We start from the raw sequence: 15,028 nt of genomic DNA, 5'->3' as shown, positions 1-15,028 counted from the left end.
ATGCCCCCCCCCCCTTTCTTGTACTTAGTCCCTTTTCCGTCCACCATTTCTTGCACCTGGAAAGCATTAATTAGCTTTGTCTTCCTAAGTCCCCACTGGTGGCCACCTCTCTGCTTCTCTAGGGACCCACAACTCCCCAGGGCTGCTTTTCAGCCCAGCTGGGACCCACAGAAAAACCGGGCTGGTGAGGGAAGGGCTCCCGGAGTTTTATGAGGTCAGGTGTACATTTCCCTGGGAGAGAACTCCGCAGTCCTGGGCAGGAGGGCCCGCCCTGCAGATGCTAAGAGTGGGTAGCCCTGAATTAACATAGAACAGATCTGAAAAGGCGTTCACTGTAGGAGGGCCAACCCTGCCCCACTTCCCAGAGCCCCCAGCATGCTGCTTCTGGTTTGTGCTTTCTTTTTTCTTTTTCCCCCTCCTGTCTTTTTTCCAAAAAAAAAAAAAAGGCCCTGCCAACAATGAAAGGCTTGAAAGAGACAGAGAAAACCAGGGTAAAGAGTGTTTTAAAAAAATGCAGGCTTTCTGATGGTTCAGATACGGGAAACCAACGGATCCGAAGACAATGGCCATTGAAAAGATAGTTTGTTCCTTGCAGCTCCCACGAGGAAGGGGCATGACGTGCCCCATGGGGCCCCATGGGAAAGTGCCAGGGCCAGTTAGGAAGCAGAAGGAGCCGGGGGAAGACGTGGGCGACTTTACTGCGGTTGTTGGGAGAAGGCAGGAGCAAGGCACAGTGGGTGGATTTAGGATTGGGTCATTTCAGTGGACTCTGGGATATCGGGGCTGGCCCAGGTGGTTTGGTACCGGGCCTGAGTAGGGCAGGGCCCAGTGGCCCAGAGTGAGAGAGCCCACTAGAAGAGGTCAGGGGGTGGGGCTCCAGATCCCTTGGTTTGCATCTGAAAGGTGTGCTCCCAGGCCAGTCCTTTACCACCTCTAGGAACTGGAAGCCCTAGGAGGAGGGTTCTTAGTCCCAGAGTCTGTAAGGCCCCTGATGTCAAAATATCAGAATACAAAGTCGCTCTTAGTCCAAGGAGGCTTAATAGCAGCCCCTGAAAACCCGCAGTGTGTAGGATTCACAAACCCTGTGATCCCTTTACTCAAACCCTGTATTGCCCCCAAATAAATAAGGCTCTTCCAGTCGTCTCCCTGAGGCCCCCACCTTCCGTCTCCCCGCAGCCCACTCTCCACTCAGTTCTGGGGAAGGTGCCCCCAGAATAAGTGAGGGGTAGAGGGAGGAGGGGGGCATTTCGGGGCTCCACCCCGACAGCCTGTGTTTCTCTCTTCCAGCCAAGACGGACCCGGCTTTCAAGGCGTTCTTAGATGCCCAGAACCCGAAACAGCAGCACTCGGCCACCCTCGAGTCTTACCTCATCAAGCCCATCCAGAGGATCCTCAAGTACCCACTTCTGCTGAAGGAGCTCTTCGCCCTGACGGACGCGGAGAGCGAGGAGCACTACCATCTGGACGGTGAGCCCCGGGCCCCGAGCTCCGCCCCCCTCGCGCGAGTCTCCAGCGAGGAGCCTCGAGATCTAGCCTTTCCGTTTCCTGCCCGTTTTCTTCCAGTGGCCATCAAGACCATGAACAAGGTTGCAAGTCATATCAATGAAATGCAGAAAATTCATGAGGAATTTGGGGCTGTGTTCGACCAGCTCATTGCAGAGCAGACTGGTGAGAAGAAAGAGGTAAGGACACCTGCTTCTCAGGACTCCCAGCAGCAAAGCTGGGTTGGTTTCACTGTTGTTGGTTTTTTTTTGAAGGTGTTATTTGTAAGTAAAATGGTTACGAAGCTATGGTTTCTGTTGGTGGAACTTTTGTCGTTTATTCAAGGCTGCAGGTGGATTTTTTTCCTGAGCTGAATTATTTCCTGATAGAGGAACTGTGTTTCTGCGTCTCACCGCTTCCCCCTCGGGACCTCTGGTTCTGTTCAGTGTGAGCTTGAACTTCCAGACATAGCTGGGGCCGCTTCTACAAGCACCGGAAAAGGTCAAAGCTACATCCCTGGAAATTAGAACAAGGCTTGGCATATAGTAGGTGCTCAGTCAATATTTGCTGAATGAGTGACCGTTTCCAATAACTTCCAGAAATCTTTTTTTTTCTTTTCAAGTCTTACCTAAAAACCTACTTAGAAGAAACAGTGACAGGAACGATACACTTGAGAAAAACTTAGAGCCAACCCTGAGTAGTGCCCGAGTCAATGAGAAGACGTCCCAGGACCCTGGGATCGTGACCTGAGCGAATAAAAGTTCTGCTAATACTGAGATGACTCCGAGGGCAAGGCATAGTACCTGGTAACATTCCTCACTGCCTCTGGACATTCAACTGGAGTCTGCTCCTCGGGTTTTGCTTTCTGCCTTTAAAGAAAAACTAAAGGAGAAAAGCCAGGCGGAGACCAAGCAGAAAACACTCCTGCTGGGGTAAAGGGGGAGAGTTAAAGGCGAGGGAGTGGGGGATGCTTGATTGTTTAGTCCAGCTGAGAGAAGAATGGCCTCGTCTTCAAGGTATACAGGGTTCCCATCCAGGCTCATTTTTATGTCCTCAGGGAAGCAAAACAAGTTTTCAGACTGCTCCAAGATAGTTTTCAGAGACAGCTAAAATCTTGGCATCTCCTCTAGACATAAGATCGAACACATATTAAGAAATTTATTTTACTCCCTCTCTGGAGGGAGCCAGGCAGATGTCCTAAGGGTTTGTTGGAAAGGTGGGAACCGCACAGGTATGTTTATGAAGGGAAGAAATATGGCGAGGGTTTGTGAACGGAGGCACGCTGGTTTCTCCCCAGTGGGAGGAAGTCGGTCAGGTCGGTGCCTGACCGGACATCCGCCGTCTGCACCTTGTAGAGAGTTTCTGGAGGTGCCCAGATGCCGTGTGGAGGGCTGGGCCTTCAGGCCTGGGAGGGTGTCCTCCAGAGGACGCGTCATTCTCTGCGGACGCACGATTTATTTTTTTCTGCTGCTGTGGCAGGCAGAACACAAAGTCTGCTCTCAGTCTACCTGACAGATGCTTTCATCAGCCAAGGAGGGCGGGAAAGGTGGGCGCTACGCCTCTGGAAAGGTGGCTGGAGAGCTCCGGATGGAGTTCTCATTTTATAAAACTTCTGTGAGAAGAAGAACATGGGATGCTTCTGAAAGGGCAAAACAACAGAAACAGGCAAGAAGCAAAAAAAAAAGACCATTCTCCATCTCAAAACAAAGAACTTAACCACTCTTCATGTTTGGGTGTTTATTTTGATTAAAAAGTTATATATCCACATATGCTTGAAAGTTATAGTATACCTTGTTTTTTTATGTTATTTTATTCAAAAGAATCACTTAAATTATTGTGTAATAGTTCATTGTGTGGCTGAACAATGATTAATTCCGATCGTTGGGTAATTCTCTTGGCTTCATTTATTGACTACGATGAGTCATCCTGCAAACATTTTTTGTCCTAACACTTCTCCCTCCTGTATTTTAGTTTTTTTCCTTTTGATAGAAGTGAATTTTGTTGAGTCTTGGAAATGAACATTTTCATTTTATTTCATTATACTGTTCATTATCTGCCAAACTCGTTTCTGGATTTGAATGACCTTGGGAGCAAAGGGCCATTATGCTAAAGACTAGAAGATGATGTGCACGGTGGATTGCAAAGCATTGAGAAAAAAAGATGAATATGGTTCAAAAGTCAGGAACTGTAAAAGGGACACGGCTTTGGTGAAACTGCCCATTCTCTGAAATGAAATTCTGACCGTCAAGCGAGAAATCTTTCCAGCAAGGAACAAAGAGACCAAGTGCTATACAAACTAGCCTCCTGTGAGCTGAAATTTTGTAAAAAGAAATGTGCAAAAATTGGAAGGAGGGACTTTTGACTGCCTACCAGTGTTAAAAGGAAAATCCTATCTCAGTATTCTGACGACCAGAGCCCAGAAAGATCGAGGCTTGGAAAAAGATGCAGAACATGGCAACAGGAGATTGTGTTTTCACACCGTAAGAAGAATAAGGAAGAAATAGGTCCCCAAGGGGGGCGGGGCAGAGGCATCACAGCCAAAGACGATTGATCTCTCAGGCAGAAGGACTTAGTTTCCACGCAGTCCCTCTTTGAGAATGGTCTTGCAGCCGGAAAGGATAGAACGTCTTGATTTCACAAACACAAAACCCCGGGGAGAATGGCTTCCAGGGAACTAGTGCGCAGGTCAGTTACAATTCTGTCACACTGCTTGCAGCGTAAGTTGGAACAATCATGGAAACCTGGAGGTAGGCAGGTCACGTGTCCAGATTTTCACAAAGGTGATTCCTGATCATTGTAGTTCCCTTTTAATGGCAATATCCAGTAAAAACCTAGAATGGATATATGAATGGTGTGTAAACAGTTACAGATAGGAACAGTTGAAACGGTTGAAACGGTAACATTCCAGGGATGGCGGTACCTGATCTCTCATCAGCCAACTTCCCTGCAGGCAGATACGTTCGCAGAGAACAAAGCGGGTTAGGAAACACCGTGTGATGAAGCTAGGCCTTCAACCTGCTAGTCCGTGGCAAACCCTGGGGAGCTAGACTGGATTGCACAGATCATTCCTTTTGCTTAGGTAGGAGGAGAAAAGGCCTCAAAAAAGAAGGGTTCAAAAGACCTGGTATAGCAGGGCATCCCAGACCCCTAAGCAGAACTTAGTCTTCGGTTTGGGCAGAAGATTCAACAGTCTGTGGAAGGCCACAGGAAGGCACTGTTGGCGGGAAGGGTGGCCCTGGCCCCTTCTTTCGTTTGCATGTGGAAACTTGAGGGAAACCATGTGGGCTGGAACGGGATCAGTCCATTGTTAGAAGGAAACAAACAACATCTTCCCATGCCCTACAACAAACACAGGTGTGTTCTATTGAACACAACTAGGCTTAGGCATGCCCTTTCCACAGCTGGAAGGGGGAGCTCACTCAGGAGGGCTGGTGGAAACTTGTTAAGCCAAGCGCATGGCCCAGGGCCCGGTGACCAAGCCCAGAGTCATCAGGGATTTGCCTGGTCGAGTGGGAGGTGCTCGAAAAATCACACAGCAGACCCAGAATTTGTGTTGGAAGGAAGAAGTAGAGTTTGGATAAACATCTGCTCTAGTGACCTTTTCATGACTTTTAAAGACTCACCCCTAAGCCTGGGGCCCAGAATGGTGGTCCTGGGAAGCTGACTTCTGTGTATAGTAAGCACCCCATGTGGATGCTTGGGGCACGGGTGGTAGAGATGTTACAGTTTCCTTAGCCGATACTGTCCTGGAAGGTTGGTTGGCTGGTTATTTTCTATGTCCGGGCAAACTAATACAATGGCTGAACTTTTTTTTTTTTTTTTAACCCTTGGCTATCCTGCTAATAACACAGGTCAGTAATAGAGTAATTAAAAGCCTAACGACTCATCAGTCACGACAAGGATGGCAACACCAGTGCACTTTGTACTGCTGGAGCCACGTGGCCAGCATCGGATGGTGTCTGGCGTGATGCCTCAGGAGGGGCACTGCCAAGTGGCCCTGGGTTCGTTGGAGGGCTGCTCGGTCGCCAGGGTATCTAGAAACCCCATCAGGGCATATGCAGCAGAACGACCCAGATCCTTGTGCCTTTTAGAACCTCAACATCAAAGTTTAATATCTGAAATGCTGTGTTGAGCTTGATTCCTGCGACTGCAGAGCCTACTAATCACTTACCGTATTTACCAGTGGGTGGACCACGGTCTCTGATGATTACAGAGCGTTGTTCTCTGATGTGGTTGCCCTGAGAGCAGGTCAGAGACCAGATGATCCCCCCAATGGCAAGTGGGCTGCTGAGTAGGGAGAAGGAGGAGACGTGGGCCCTGGGCTCCGGAGAGAAAGACAGACGGGGCTGTTGAGAGGCATAGGCATTGGGTTACTGTGCAGGCGTGTCTGGATGGCTTTACAGAAGGACTCACCGGGACAGGCTGGCCACCGGACCTTACGGTTTCTGTGGATCCCAGAGCACAGGCTGCACACACTCAGTTGGCTTCTCTCTCCCTCCTCAAAAGTGAAACAAAATCTTTAGACAGAGCTGGAAGAAGAAAAAAATAATCGATTCCACTGTTTCCTGGAAAAAACTGTGGCTCCGAGGGGATTTAAACTCCCAGGCGGAAAGGCCTGGTTTTCTGGGGTGGATCTCAGTGATGGACGGCTGCTCGCTTCTTCTTCGGAAACTCTCTCCGTTTGAACACAGACCGATGCCGATTTCGGAGACGAGTTTTGGCAGATTTACTGTGTGTGAATTTGGGGGCGGACCCGGTTTCTCTACCTCTTTGCCATTTTATTCTTGAAATTCTTGTAGACAAATGTGGGATAAAGGAGAAAAGATAGTGATCAGATGTTTTTAAGGACAATGTTTTCATGAAGTAAGATTGACATCAGCCTGCCAGATTTGAAAACGTGAAAATCGGTCTGTTTCTGCAGCACCCGGTAAGGTTTGCCTTGTCCCTGTTTTTCAGGTTGCAGACCTGAGCATGGGGGACCTGCTTTTGCACACCACAGTGATATGGCCAAACCCACCAGCCTCCCTGGGAAAGTGGAAAAAAGAGCCAGAATTGGCAGCCTTTGGTACGTATCAGAACAGGGTTGGGGCATCTGGGTGGCTCGTCAGTTAAGCATCTGACTCTTGATTTTGGCTCAGGTCATGATCTCAGTGTTGTGAGATCGAGCCCTGTGTTGGGTATGGAGCCTGCTTAAGATTTTCTCCCTCTCTCTCTGCCCCTCCCTGCTTGCTCTCTCTCTCTCTCAAAAACAAAATAATAATAATAATAACAACAACAACAGGGTTGGTAGGGGGTAGCACAGAGAGGGAAGCTGGGCTTACTTTGCAAAATAAGAACATTTCTTTCTCAAGACCCAGTTTATTAACGTTAACTTCATTTCAGTTATCTGAATCGGTCTCCTGCCCCGGCCACTAGCGTGTCCAAAATAGTGAATGAAAACTTCCAGGTCCACATGGCCAGTGTGACCACCCCGTCCCATAGGAGGGAGGGAATGGCCTTGCCGAGCCTGCCTCGCGAATCACCATGTAGTCAGGGAAAGGTTTTGTTGTTGTCCTCACTGCTCAGAATCTTTTTAAAATAATGGGTTAATAATAATGTTATTAATAATAATTAATAATAAGGAAAACTTGTGTGGGACATGAAGACAACACTGCCTAGTTCTGAGAGATCTGAGCTCTTTCCTGGTCTCTCTGATTCCGCCGTGTAGGTGATATTGGGATTCAGGCAGTCGGTTCGCAGCTGGTTTGTTGGGGCAACACTGGGGCGCCTTGATCACTCGTGAGCTGCTTCTCAGTTGTGTGACTACTTCAAGCCAAAGCAGAGATGCTTGTGGATGATTTATTTTTTAATAAACTAGCTAGGCATTTTGAGACAGAAAACTATGGGAATTGCGTGTGTAAAATTCTTCTATGGGACCTGGTTCTGTTTTACATCATGTATTCTGAGAAGACTCTTTGGTTAGGCACTCGATATAAGGGAAATCTAGTATTTTTCATTCTCTTACCTTACCTTGTGTTTCTAGGGAAAAGGGATGGTTGCTCATTGCTTCTTTAATGGAACACATTTTTATTTTCTTTCCCTCACGATGTGAACGGAGTATCCCCAAATGGAACATCCTTGTGGTGTTAAAGTCAGAGTGTTGGAAATCAAGACTGTCGAACTTCCCGTTAGCCCACCCAAGGCTTCGCTGAAAAGCTTAGTGACGTTCCTAACAGTTCCAAAGAGCCGCTAGAGTTGCTGATGCCATTTCCTTAAAAATAACGAAGATGGATAGACGTGTGCAGGGAAAGCGCGTGACCAGATAGGACATACAAGAAAGGATTAGGATATTGTAACATGTTGGTCGTTTTTGATGGGCGGCTGCTTTCGGTGGGGCTAGGGATAGATTTGTCACCCTGCCCCTGCCACACGTTACCAGTTGTGTCTCTTATATTGTCATTTCTTCTTGGAAGGGCTGGGAGCTTTCAGATGCTTCGTGGTAGGTGGCTTCTGGGAAGTAGGATTCCGAAGTAAATGACCCAAACCGTCTATCTTCTGGTTTCTGATTCTGGGTTACTGAAGAATGGTTCCAGAGTTCCACACTGGAATTTTTCATGACTGTCTCCTGAATTGTACAGATTTCCTGTGGTTAGAAATAAACAGATTTAGGGGTGCCTGGGTGGCTCATACAGCCTTTGGCTCAGGTCATGATCCTGGGGTCGTGGGATCGAGCCCCACATCGGGCTCCCTCCTCAGCGGGAAGCCTGCTTCTCCCTCTCCCCGTTTGTGCTCTCTCTCAATTAAATACATAAAATCTTTTTTTTTTCTTTTTAAAGAAATAAAGAGATTTAAAAGAAGAAAAAATTTGGAAGAAAGGAGGGGTCGACCAACTTTCTCTGTGAAGGCCACGTAGTAAATACTTTCAGGTTCAAGGGCCACGAGGCCATGTGCAGTCAGAGGCAGACAACATATAACCAAGTGGACTTCTGTGTTCACAGGCTGTTCCCAATGGGCCACGGGCCCCAGTCTGCCAACCAGTGGTACAAAGAGTTCCAGAAATGCTGGTTTTGAGGTTTGGGGTTTTACTTGGCTGCTTGCTGCCTAGGCTCTGATAGAGAACAGTGCGCGTTTCACTCTGCGTCACTCTGTTCCCTGCCCCACGGGCTGCTTCCTGGGGTTGGGAGGGTGGGCTGGCTCCCCAGATGGGAGCCCCCAACCCCTGTGCTGGGTGTGAATGGAAGCCGCAGCCCCCAGGCCCTGATCGGTGGTCACACTGCCAGTGGGTCCCACGGGCACCACAGTTAGCGAGGTGAGACGCTCCCGAGGCTCTAGGAGAAGTGGGAAGGATTCAAGCTAGGGTTGTGAGTAAGGGCAGATCGTCCTCACCATGATGAGATGAAATTCTTCGTGGGTTCCCAGTCCATAAAGGTGCCACGTTGGGCCGTTATGGTGGCATGAACAGAGCCTTGGAAACGCCCTTTGAAATCTGGAGTTGTTGTAAGGGAAGCAGATTACCATGGAACCAGCAGCTTTGGGGTTAAAATGTAGTTGTCTCTTGTTTTGATTTAAATCTCTAATCTCAGGAAACAGTGCAGCTTTCTTCTGCAACTGAAATCGATGTATTACGCTCCTAGCACCTTGATATTTGCTTCCAGGACAGCTCATCTGAACTGAATGTTGATCATCATCTCAAAAAAGAAAAAGAGTTTGTCTAGGCTTCCACCTTTTTGGGTATTAGATGATCACCTTCGGGGTGTGGAGGGAGCGCTGGGGTGAGCAGGGGTGCTAGAGTTTTGACTGAGGTCCTGTCTATGACATCAGGACAACACTTGCAGTCAGTTGAGTGAGAATAGCCCCAGGGGGCCAGACAGAGCTTAAGGAGGAGGTGGTTGTAACCCCAGCTGAGGACCACGGTGGCCCTACCACTGTGATCCAAGATGGCTGAGGTCAAGGTCAACTGAGGCAGGCCGGCCGCCTTTTTGGAACCATGGCGGCCACCCCCATTAAGCTGTGGTCCAAGGGATGTGGTGGGTCTTTTGAGACTCAGGTCACTGGACACCCTCTCTCAGGGAGTTCCCTCAGTTTTAAAGGACATGTTGTCCTGGCCATAGTGAGTTCTGCAGGCTTCCTGGTGAGCACACAGGACCTCTTCAGGTACTGGGCTCAGCCTCTGTGCAGAGTTGGTGCAGCCTCCTTGGCCAGTGGAAAATTGGGAGAGGGTGCCTCTCAGTTCATCCTCTGGGATTCTTAAGGGGGCCCAGATACGGGGAGCATGAAGGGCCAGGGTCGATCCAGACTCAGTGGCTAGAGTTGGTTTCTTCACACCTTCAGGTTCTTTTCTGCAGGGGAGGTGAGGAGGCTGACCAATCCTAAAGCAGATGGAAAATGAACCAGACACTTTGCGTTGGTCTCCAGAGGGCCTGGGAGCCTGCCCCACCCTATCCCAAGGAAGAATTTGCTGAACATTTATTCCCTTTGTAGTTCTGGGTCTGGTACACCAGGCGTGCCCCCTCCAGCTGCCATGGGACTGATGGGGCTCCGGCTCTGCCTTGGGCCGGGGCGTGAAGGGGGTTGGAGTCCCTGCCACCCAGGGCCAAGGATGGGCTCGCTCTGCTTCTAGTCCTCTGGGCGCCGCTTCTTCCTCCCCTGGAGCAGGGGTCAGAGTCACCAAGTGGTCACCGTGCTTAGCATTGTTCAAGGAATTCTATGGACTGAGCCTAACTATTGTGTCTCCCCCGTCCCCCAAACACTGGGAGAGTAAACCAACCTACTCCCTCTTTCTAAATGGCTTCCTGTGATTCAGTCTGTTTGGAGGAAGGGCACATGCATTCTGCTCCATAAGCCGATTTTTATTTCTTCGGGTCGGAAAGATGAATTCTGTCTCCCAAACTCTGAGCACTCTGTGCGTGTGTGTATGTGGTATCAGCTTGTTTGGCGTGTGTCTATGTCACCGTAAACAACATCAGTGTCCTTGATGCTTGCCTGGTTTCCTCTAGCCGCTGACCTAGCACGTCTCTGTGAACTTGTGTATTGCTGGCATTTTTAAACTTGAGATGACACCATAGTAAAACGGCGTTTAATCTGAAAGTTTCCAGTGGGGCGGGAGGGTTTTTTCCATTTATTTGGGCTTTCTGTGTTTTTATGGAACCTGGAAAGTGCCGTCTCAGTAGGCTTGGTGAACGGTTGGAAGGTGGGGTCGGCGTGGGCTCGGCTCACTGCCTTCTCCCGAGCTGTAGTGTCGGTAACCCCACATTAGCGGGGTTCAGGGGAAAGCCCCACACATGACGTGCTGTAACCGCCTGTGTCTTTTTTTTTTTTTTCCCCAGTCTTCAAAACTGCTGTGGTCCTTGTATATAAAGATGGCTCCAAACAGAAGAAGAAACTTGTAAGAATCTTACTTCCCCCTTGGATCGAAAGGATTTCCTTTTCTATCCGTGTCTCAATTCTGCTTGCATAGTGATCATCCTACGCCTTTGCCAGACACCAGCCTCTGAGATTTTTTTGCCTTTTTTTTTTTTAAACTTTTTAAACACGTTTGAAGTGTTGCTACGGACTGGAGGAAATTGCCCATCCTGCCTTCTGTCTGGCGGACTCACACTGAAAGCAGGAAAGCGAATCGATATCAGGCCTGCCAAGACCAGAACCTTCCTGACACTTGTTTGCTTTATCCATTCTCCTTCCGGGGGTCCCTCTTCTCCTCCTTCCCATGTCTCTCTTTTACCTGGATCTGCTCAGCGAACTAATTTGCAGACTCCGTGCCTGCTTATCTAAACACTGCCTCTCGCTTTCTGCTGGATGAACCAAAGTGCCATAGGGCTGAGGTCCCCCCTCCCACCCCGGCCAAGCGTGGGGGTTCCAGTCTCACTGATCTGGGGCGGGCGTGGGGGGACCCCGTCCAGTCCGGGTCAGAACAGATGGTTCTCAGGCACCTCGTTCCTTCTCCTCCTGCAGGTAGGATCTCACAGGCTTTCAATTTATGAGGACTGGGACCCCTTCCGATTTCGGCACATGATCCCCACCGAAGCTCTGCAGGTTCGAGCTTTGGCGAGCGCAGGTAAACCCCGAAATGTGCGTGTCCGACGTGTGTGTGAATTGTTGGTCTGAACCCACGCTCTTGGTCGAAACACCCTACCATTGTTTTCCCTCCTATATTCAACTCTCCTTCCCCCACAGCCTCTCCCCTGCCTCTTGTTTACCCAGCCACTTACTAGCTATTTGAATGAATGAATGACCCGAGTAAGTGGATGTGATGTCTCCAATACCGTTCCAAGGAATTCTAGTCATTCTGTTGTATACATTAATAACTACATCAACCAATGTCGGGGTGGCAGTGAGTCTCGTATTGCTGGAGAGAATCCTGAAGAGCATGAGCAAAGTCCATGTAAAATAAATCACTTGCTTTTTTAACCAGGAGACCGGAAAAGGCCACCAAAAGCACGAAAAAGCCATTAAATAAGTAGGTGTGTGTGTGTGTGTGTGTGTGTGTGTGAAGCATTACAAATCTTTGTATTAGTCTGGAGGCCTTTGAAATGTCAGGCCTTTTCCTGCGATCCAAATAGCCATAAAGCAAGCTGTCGGACCGCAAGAATATACTTATTACTATAAATTAGATGATGCCTAAGCTCAACACCCATGAACGCCAGCAGGGTACCGACCAAGAGAAGGAATATTTTTGTGACTCGGCGGCCCCGTTCAGGGCCTAATTAAAGGCCATTGTGGGGAGGAGCTGTCAGCAGTCACTCGCTCTCCTGAGCACGCACACTCTGGAGGGAGCACCTTGGGGGTCAGGTGGAAACTCTCAGGCCAGCAGCCGTCTGGTTGGCCAGAGAGACCGTGGAAGGGACCGCCACACATACACGGTAGATGCTATTTCTGTATCCTCTCTGGCATCCGATGTGTCCACTGTGTGGCTCATCTTTCTGCGTGTCACCTCACCGTAGACAACTTCAAATGCAAAATGCGCTTCAGACAAACGTATTCAGGATGATTGTTCGCCTGAGGAAGGTTTCTTCCTGACCGTCCAGTGCGGAGATTTGCCCTGGCGCGTTTTTACATAGCGATTTGATTTTCAAGACCCTGGACCTATTTTGCAATCTTGGGCTGCAGATTACCTAGTTCGTGTTTCCTGGTGCCTGGTTTATAGGATGGGAAGCTTACATTTATAGCAAACGGCAGGCTTCTCAGCCAGAGATTTTCCGTTCATGGAGGACTAAATACACACAGAATTTAAATTCTGACAAGAAAGCCATCTTTGTGATATGCCATTCCATTCTCACTCTGCTTTTCATTCAAATCAGGTTTAAAACAATCAAGATAAAAGCTTGTTTTAACAGAGTTATAAAGACCAGCCAACATGTTTCTCGTTATGAGATACATTCTAGTAGATCTGAGAAGTCAGAACGTGCAATTGCTTGATTTTTTTATCTTCATTTGGGAAGACCGGTAGAAATTTTGGCAGATGAGCCCTGGTTGGGATGAAACAGTGTGGGCACAGTGAGGGTTTGTGGCCGGGGCTCTGACCACGGGGAGGGCCGAGACCTCCCCATGTGTGGTCTCGATGTTTGTAGTGATTGTTTCTTTCACAAACACTCTATTCAGGACCTAAAAGAATACGGTACTGCTGCACTGTAAGCGCAGAGATGAAAGCCAGCTGTTCTCCCCTTCTCAGCGTCCCGTTTTTGCTTCCCTCAGAATGGGTACCTTGGGGGTGTGGAGAAAGCAAAACCCCATTTGTTTGCAGGACCTGCTTGTCCAGGGCACTAGGCCTGGTGGCTCACAGGGAGGGCTCCCACCAGGGACACGCGGACCTGCCTCTCTAACGCTGGCCTGATCGAATCTGCCTTACGACTACTCGCTCAGCTGAAATCGTTCAGCCGAACAGGCTGTGCATTGAAAGGGAGCGGTTCTTGCAAGAGTGTGATTGATGGGCTGATGGCCCTTTCAGACCACCGAGCTGGAGATTTCAGCACCTGGAAATTAAGCCTTTCACTTTTTCTCTTTAAGATGACAAGGAGGGTAGCAAAGTACCTTTGGCTTTCCAAGGCTCTACACTCTTGAATCTCACACTGAGGCTTAGAAAATGCTTTTGTAAAAATGCAAATAAATCTCTTTGAGACATGCCCTAATTCATCCTTATTCTGATTTGTCTAGATGCAGAAGCAAACGCTGTGTGTGAAATTGTCCATGTAAAATCTGAATCTGAAGGCAGGCCGGAGAGGGTCTTCCATCTCTGCTGCAGGTGAGCCTGGGGCCAGGACGGGCTGAGCTCGCTGCCCAGACGGGAGGGGTGTGATGGCTCGATGTTCCTCCCCCGCTCCGCGGTCTGTACGTCCCCCTGTGTGTCCCTAGATGCCGCGTGCTTTTTCTTGTACATTTCAGAAATGCGATAACACTTAAATAACACTAACATTAAATAACACTAATTAGGGGCGCCTGGGTGGCTCCCTCAGTTAGGCATCTATCTGCCTTAGGCTTGGGACATGATCGCAGAGTCCTGGGATGGAGCCCCGCGTCCGTCTTCCTACTCAGTGCTTCCCCCTCCGCCTCCCCCTCTCCCTACTCATGCTTGCTCTCTCTCTCTCTCTCAAATAATAAATATTCAAAAATAAATAACACCACCTGGACACGTTAAACTGATTTTATCAGAACATAGGCAGTAACCTCGTTAACTTCATATCCTTCTAGAAGGAAGTAGGCATTTTCTTGTGCGTGCGATGTTCAAATGAGGGCTCTTTGCCCATAGTTACATTGGATGAGGCTGTCTTGTACTATTTTGTTTCGGTGCTGAGGTGTGTTTATACTGTATCATCTCTGAGATGAGGCAGATGGAGAACGAGTGGGGACGAGACGAGAGGGCGTGGGGTGTGCAGGTGCTACCTGGGTCCTGGTCACGCCAAGAAATTTCGGATGGGCGTTTGCCACAAGCTGCTCAGTTTGACCTACAGATCTCAGGAGGAAGCTGAGCTTGGAATATGGGCTTCTACTGAGGACTTCTTTTCCTTTCCTTTCCCCCACCCCCGGTCCTTCTCTCTCCTCCTCCTCCTCCATGAGAATTTGAGAATTTTTTTTAAATGCAGCAAGTTCTCCCTCCCTCCCTCTGTCTCTCTCTCGTTTTTTTTTTTTTTTTTTTTTTTTTGCCTAACAGTGTCAAAATGAATGGTCCCGATGGCCAGTGTCTGGTGTATTTGGCTTGTCATACGATCTACACTCAGGCTTTAAGCTGATCACGGGTACTCAGTGATTTACTCAGTACCTCCCCAGTACCCCACACCTCGGGTAGTAATATGCTGTAATTTCCCTACAGGGAAATCTGACAGAGTTGGAGCACCTGGGTGGCTCAGTCAGTTAAGCATCTGTCTTTGGCTCATGTCATGATCTTGGGGTCCTAGGATTGAGTCCCGCGTTGAGCTCCTTGCTCATCGGGGTATCTGCTTCTCCCTCTGCTTATGCATGCGCTCTCTCTCACACACACAAATAAATAAATAAACTCTTTTTTAAAAATTTAAAAAAAAAGGAAATCTGATAGAATCAATGTTGTTGGGCTTATTAGCAATATGTTTTCATGTTA

General features: G+C 48.7%; 1 protein-coding gene across 9 annotated transcripts in view; it reads left to right on the top strand.

The window, feature by feature from the left end:
• Window positions 1–15,028, top strand: part of TIAM1 (TIAM Rac1 associated GEF 1) — a 383,002-nt gene that overhangs the window by 360,712 nt on the left and 7,262 nt on the right. For all 9 annotated transcript variants that reach the window (XM_059164569.1, XM_059164572.1, XM_059164571.1 and 6 more), the window contains 6 exons: window positions 1,288–1,467; window positions 1,564–1,682; window positions 6,439–6,547; window positions 10,788–10,846; window positions 11,413–11,515; window positions 13,612–13,699. In XM_059164569.1, the coding sequence (XP_059020552.1) occupies window positions 1,288–1,467; window positions 1,564–1,682; window positions 6,439–6,547; window positions 10,788–10,846; window positions 11,413–11,515; window positions 13,612–13,699 (658 nt within the window). The remainder of the gene's footprint in view (window positions 1–1,287; window positions 1,468–1,563; window positions 1,683–6,438; window positions 6,548–10,787; window positions 10,847–11,412; window positions 11,516–13,611; window positions 13,700–15,028) is intronic.

This window comes from Mustela lutreola, chromosome 2 (genome assembly GCF_030435805.1).
Source record: "Mustela lutreola isolate mMusLut2 chromosome 2, mMusLut2.pri, whole genome shotgun sequence".
Classification (NCBI taxonomy): domain Eukaryota; kingdom Metazoa; phylum Chordata; class Mammalia; order Carnivora; family Mustelidae; genus Mustela; species Mustela lutreola.
The sequence above is the reverse complement of the archived record's forward strand: the minus strand, read 5'-3'. Positions and strand labels throughout refer to the sequence as shown.